This window comes from Sinocyclocheilus grahami, unplaced genomic scaffold (assembly GCF_001515645.1).
Source record: "Sinocyclocheilus grahami isolate Dianchi unplaced genomic scaffold, SAMN03320097.WGS_v1.1 scaffold1951.1, whole genome shotgun sequence".
Taxonomy (NCBI): domain Eukaryota; kingdom Metazoa; phylum Chordata; class Actinopteri; order Cypriniformes; family Cyprinidae; genus Sinocyclocheilus; species Sinocyclocheilus grahami.
The window spans coordinates 92,192-98,191 of record NW_015507130.1 but is presented as its reverse complement, the minus strand read 5'-3'; the positions used below and the strand labels follow the sequence as shown (position 1 = coordinate 98,191).

The 6,000-nt window shown below is 39.2% G+C and overlaps 1 protein-coding gene across 1 annotated transcript in view; it reads left to right on the top strand.

The window, feature by feature from the left end:
- Positions 1 to 1,769: 1,769 nt before the first annotated feature.
- Positions 1,770 to 6,000, top strand: part of LOC107573466 (catenin alpha-2-like) — a gene marked incomplete at both ends in the record, with an annotated part of 67,468 nt that continues 63,237 nt past the window's right edge. The window contains one exon of the mRNA XM_016259900.1: positions 1,770 to 1,965. Within this exon, the coding sequence (XP_016115386.1) occupies positions 1,770 to 1,965 (196 nt within the window). The remainder of the gene's footprint in view (positions 1,966 to 6,000) is intronic.

Here is a 6,000-nt window from a genome sequence, read left to right as displayed (position 1 = left end):
ATTGACCAAGTTGTTGTGTATTTTCAACAGTTTCAATATGAAAAATAACTTTTATATCGATTCAATGGATTTATTGCATTTTGAAAAAAAAACAGTGTCATGGATTTATTGCATTTTGGGGAAAATTTTTTATATATATATATATACAGTATATATATATATGTGTGTGTGTGTGTGTATTATTAATTAAGTAATTGATTGATTGATTAATTTTACTTTTTTTAAATTTTTCACTTTGTCACCAAACTCTGCCTTGTAGGGCTAGTGTCCTGCAGAGCTTAGCTCTAACCCTAATCAAAACACACCTAAACCAGCTAATCAAGGACTTTCTAGGTATACTTGAAACGTCAAGAAAGGTGTGTTGAAGCAAGTTGGAATTAAACTCTGCAGGACATCAGCTCTCCAGGACTGAGTTTGGTGACCCCTGCTTTAAATAAACACAAAAACAAAGAAACAAAGGTTTATTTTAAAAAATTGTTTTTAAACAATTATTATTTCTTTTTTTTCTTCTTTTTTTTTTAAATCATTGGAAAAAAAACTCAAATATATGTTTTGACTTACATTTGTCCAACTAAACTAAAACAAATGTTCAAATCATCAGGATGAAATGAGAGGTAGAGTTGAGTGTCATCAGCATAGCAGTGATATGAAAAGCCATGTTTCTGAATGACAGAACCTAGTGATGCCATGTAGACAGATAAGAGAAGTGGTCCAAGAACTGAGCCCTGAGGCACCCCAGTAGTTAGATGTTGTGACTTGGACACCTCACCTCTCCAAGATATCTTGAATGACTTATCTGAGAGATAAGACTCAAATCACTGGAGTGTGGTTCCTGAGATGCCCTTTGCCAATAGGGTTGACAGGAGGATATGATGGTTAACCGTGTCAAAAGCAGCGGACAGATCCAGCAAGATAAGTATTGAATATTTGGAATCCGCTCTTGCCAGTCTTAGGGCTTCAACAACTGAGAGCAAGGCAGTCTCGGTTGAATGTCCACTTCTGAAACCAGACTGGTTGCTGTCGAGGAGGTTGTTCTGTGTGAGAAAGGCAGAGACTTGGTTGAACACAGCTTGTTCAAGTGTTTTTTGCAATTAAAGGAAGAAGGGAACTACCGGTCTGTAGTTCTCTAAAAGAGATGGGTTAAGGGTGAGTTTCTTAAGTAGTGGGGTTATATGAGCCTGTCTAAATGCTGAGGGAAAAACACCAGTGCGAAGGGATGTGTTAATGATGTGAGTGAGTGCAGATGCAACTACAGGAGAAATGGCTTGGAGAAGATGAGATGGAATAGGATCAAGAGGACAAGTAGTAGGATATATATATAGCCTATACCATTAAAAGATTTTGATTTGACACTTGAGTTTTCATGGTGATGATAATTCCTGTTTGCTTTTTAATGGGTAGGTTGAAGGGGACACTTGGTTTCTGCTTACACATGTACGTCCTTGCGGTTGACTGCATTTTTTAATTGTTGTTCTGTGTGCGTATACTGTAGATGGATGTCTTTGATTGTTGTGAGCAGCCCCTTACCTGTTCATAATTCTGAAAGCAGCAAATGATCCCAGCAGTTTTTCTGACCTATTGGTTTAGAAATAAACAAACTCTGACTCAATCGTGCTTGTGTTCATTACTCATTTTTATTAATTGTGCAAAATGACCTACGTTGCTAGACTAGCTTTATATTTAAGCAGCTTGGTCCAAATGTGATTAAAAACAAGCCTTTTGGGTAACTTTTTGCATACATCTTCATCTATGACTCCTCTTGTCCACAGGTGACCACCCTGGTCAACACCAGTAACAAAGGCCCATCCAGTAAGAAAAAGGGACGCTCCAAGAAAGCTCATGTGCTGGCTGTGTCTGTGGAGCAGGCGACCCAGAACTTTCTAGAAAAGGGTGAGCAGATTGCTAAGGACAGCCAGGACCTGAAGGAGGAGCTGATCGCAGCTGTAGAGGACGTTCGCAAGCAAGGTGAGCAGCCTGTTATCACTCTGAGGTACTGTCCCAAACTAAATCTGCTGCTTATTTGTTTCAACGTCCCACCAAGCAACCAAACATGTACTTGTATTAAACCTCCAAGGATGGTGTGGCATAGTGGCTAAAGCGCTGTCTGTTAGTTATGTTTGGCTTCTTGAGAGAGGTCATGTGGGAACTAGTGAGACATCTTTCACATTATCTGACCCTAAGAGACATTAACATGCCAATTTGCTGTGGGCTTTAGCGTTTCGCCCATGTGCTGCAGTTTGTAGACAACTAAGCTAAAGTTTTCTTTTCCATCTTCACCTATAAGTCCTGCCTATTATTTACAGCGCTTATCTGGCAGCACATTACACACACTCTCTCTTACCAAGTTTTCTCTCCTTTCCTTTCTTTAATGACTGGACTGAAGTTAGTGTTTGCTCAGCCAAATTACCTCTATGAAAATGGCAAACAGTTATTGATGGTGTTTCTCAGAGCATTCATCATCCCATAAACACAGCCAAAGAGCAATTATGAGCTTGTGGAGAAGAGAAAAAAGCCACTTTTAAACCCCAAAAGCTGAAATGTATTAGCTGTCATTGTATCGTATTAATAATAATCTATTTTCTCTTTTTTGTGGTTTGTTTTGAGATCTCTTTGATGAGGTAATGAATGTGAAATCTTCATTTAATTTGTTTAGTTTGGTAATATGATATTAATGGGAGTCTGGGGTGATTCTCTTTCTCTTTCTGGGAATTTAAATATGAACTAATTCAGAGGAAAACAAAGAAGAATATCAGTGTATGAGAACCCTACAACATTTTTTTTTTTACAGTTCTCACAGAACCTGGAAATATTGGGAAACTTTAAAATAAGGATTTCCAGACATGTAAAATTCATGAAATATAATAACATAATTATAATGTTGAGTTACTGTCATGTAATACAATATTACCCCGCCCCCTGTATTTTTGTTTAACATTTAAAAAAATCATTACTTATAGTAGTATATATTTTTCCACAGGTATGCAGTCATATCCCTGTTCACTGAGTTTTTAAAGGGGTCATATGATGCGATTTCAATTTTTAATTTCTCTTTGGAGTGTTATAAGCTCTTGGTGCATAAAGAAGATCTTTTTAAGTTGCAAAGACTAAAGTCTCAAATCCAAAGAGATGTTCTTTGTAAAAGTTAAGAGTCAGCCACACCTACCTAAAACGGCTCGTTCTAACACGCCCCCACATACCTACGTCACTATCTGGGAAGATTTGCAGAGTCCAGCCCAGGGTCGTCACATGTGGTTGGCGCAAGCCTCCTTCGTCGAATCCGCCGGCCGCGCCATTCTCAAGCCCGCCGCCTGTGCTCACTCTAGCCCTCCGGCTGTTCCTCACTCTAGCCCCCGGCCTCTGCTCACTCCAGGCCACCGTGTGTGACGCTGTTTCGTTGTGAAAGCGAAACTACTTTGTTTGGCTTTCCAAAAATGGACACGGCTAGAAATCAGGCTTGGAAATACATCAACTTCGCGCTGTGGATCGCCGGATCGACTTTCTCCATGGACGAAGTGGAGTCCAGCCCGGGGTCATCACATGTGGTTGCCACAAACTCGCCGGACGCTCCTTCGTCGAATCCGCCGGCTGCTCCATTCTCAAGCCCACCCGCCTCCGCTCACTCTAGGCCACTGGCTGCCACTCACTCTAGCCCACTGCCCTCCGCTCACTCTAGCCCGCCATGTGTTTCGTTGTGAAACTACTTTGTTTGACCTACCAAAAGAGGACATGACTAGAAATCAGTGGTTAAGTTGTATTTACAACACTGTTCCAGAACAGTTCAACCTAAATATTCAGATGTGTCCAGCGCATTTTATGGAGGATTGTTTCCTGATCCTGGTAGAGTAGACTACAATGCCGGCTGTTCTGACTCACAGACTGTAAGTACTTTTTTTTGTCAATTTGCCACTGACGATTCAAATGCGAGTTTTGAGCAGTGTGGAGTAGCACTTGTTGTTTGTCATTTCTCCGATCACAAATGCAGACATGGTTTTATATTTACGCGGCGCGATGCAACGCAACGCAACGCGTAAAAAGACAGTATAAGTCATTATAATCTGTAATTATGTCCCCACTGGATGCAACAAATGCCTCGTTTATAATGGGTTTTAATGTTTTTGTCTCGTCGCATCACAATATGGTAAGGGGCGTAACATTTCCGTCACATGCTTGAGGTATTTGGCCAATCACAACGCACTGGATAGCTGGCCAGTCAGAGCACACCCCGCTTTTCAGACCGATGAGCTTTGTAAAAATCGACGCGTTTCAGAAAGGCGGGGCATAGAGGAGAAACAATAATGTACAGTATGTGGAAAATAATGTGTTTTTTTTTTAACCTTAAACCGCATAAACACATTTCATTACACCAAATACACAACATAATGTTATTTTTAGCAACATCATATGACCACTTTTTAAAGTCATTTGTGGTGAAAATGCACAAGCGTTCTCATATCTGCAGTGAAGGGACTGCAACACTGACAGATGGAGACTGAGCCAAGTCCCAGCTGCAGGGGCAGAATTAAGTGTGTTAAAATACTCTGCGTGGACCATTAGCAAGCTGACCTTTAGCTGGGATGAAGTTAATGAACACAGGTTGGGCATAATGGTCCGAGTGACTTACCACTCCCAAGGCTGACCGTCTGTTGCTCTGTGTGAAACAGGGGTTAAAGGACAAAGACAATAATTAAATTAGAAATCAGTCTTTTTGATGTAATTGTCACTTGTGTCCCACAGTTATTGATTTATTCATTTAATAACAATGAAAAATAACTTAGCGAAACTTTCAAACAAAAGACAATTAGGCTACTAGAAGTCAATTATGAAACCAAACAAGCAGACACAACAGATCTATGAAGCATGTTAATTTTTCACTTTCGCTTTAGCTGCTCAGCTAATTTGACAGTATTTAAAATAAGTTGGCAGTGTCTCACCCTCCCATGTTAGGTCTTCAAAACAAAACTAAATATTAAGACTTTTCAGAGAAAAAGTAAGTGCATTTTGTCCTGTCCAACTGGCGGTTTGTTTACTTTATTTAAGAATTAACTTAACTATAAAATATTTATATTTGTGCTACAGAAGGTCTAGTATGGAGCCAAAACACAATGCAGAAGATGGACTGCAGAATGAAAACAAGACTCCAGTGGTAATTGCAGTAATGAGAGCTAAGGGTCATCTCAGGGATCAATGGGATGTTCAGCTAATACTAGCCTGTTTAAGTTGCTCTGTACCAAGGTCCATAATACCTTAAGAAATCATTTAGCATTCCCATTCAACTCAATAATTTCCATTCATCTCAACATTTTATCAGTCTGTGTTTTTGTCTTGTTATGTTTTGGCATGATAATTTTCTCAGCAGTCTTAATTTGCAACCAAGCTTAAGTAGTGTCAATCCCAGTGGATGTAGCATAATGAAGCTTATGGTTTCTCATCATTTAACAAAGCTAATTGTTGTTCATATAAAGTAGTAGTAAAGTAAAGTAAAGTAAAGTAGTAAAAAACATTAATCATGTTTTTATGACCTCTTTCACGTCCTCTTGCAGGTCAGAAACAAATTTGCATTAATGTACCTGCTTGACTCTTGCTATACCGTATCTCTCTTTAGAGAGGAAAAATATATATATGTGTGTGTGTGTGTGTGTCTCATTATCTCTTATCAGGCAGCATCTGGAAGGAGGCAGGCTGTCAACATTGTGTCTACTAAGATAATGTCTACTCCATCTGGTTTATTTAAGTCAGGAGAGATTAATTCACTGTCCTTGATACCACACAGTTCTGTTTGTGTGGTTCAGTAGTTGGTAGAAAGAATAACAAATTATTTCTGACAGGGTGAGGTAAATGATTTTAGTTTACTGTATAAATGTTTTTTTTAACTTATGATTCAGTTTCTCTGGAGAAATAAGCATTGCACTCATTAAATATTGACTTAGTTATCACTAACCCTCACTTTCATTTATTCTAGGTAATCGGATGTGATATTACTGTCTGGTGCTTTGAAAGCAG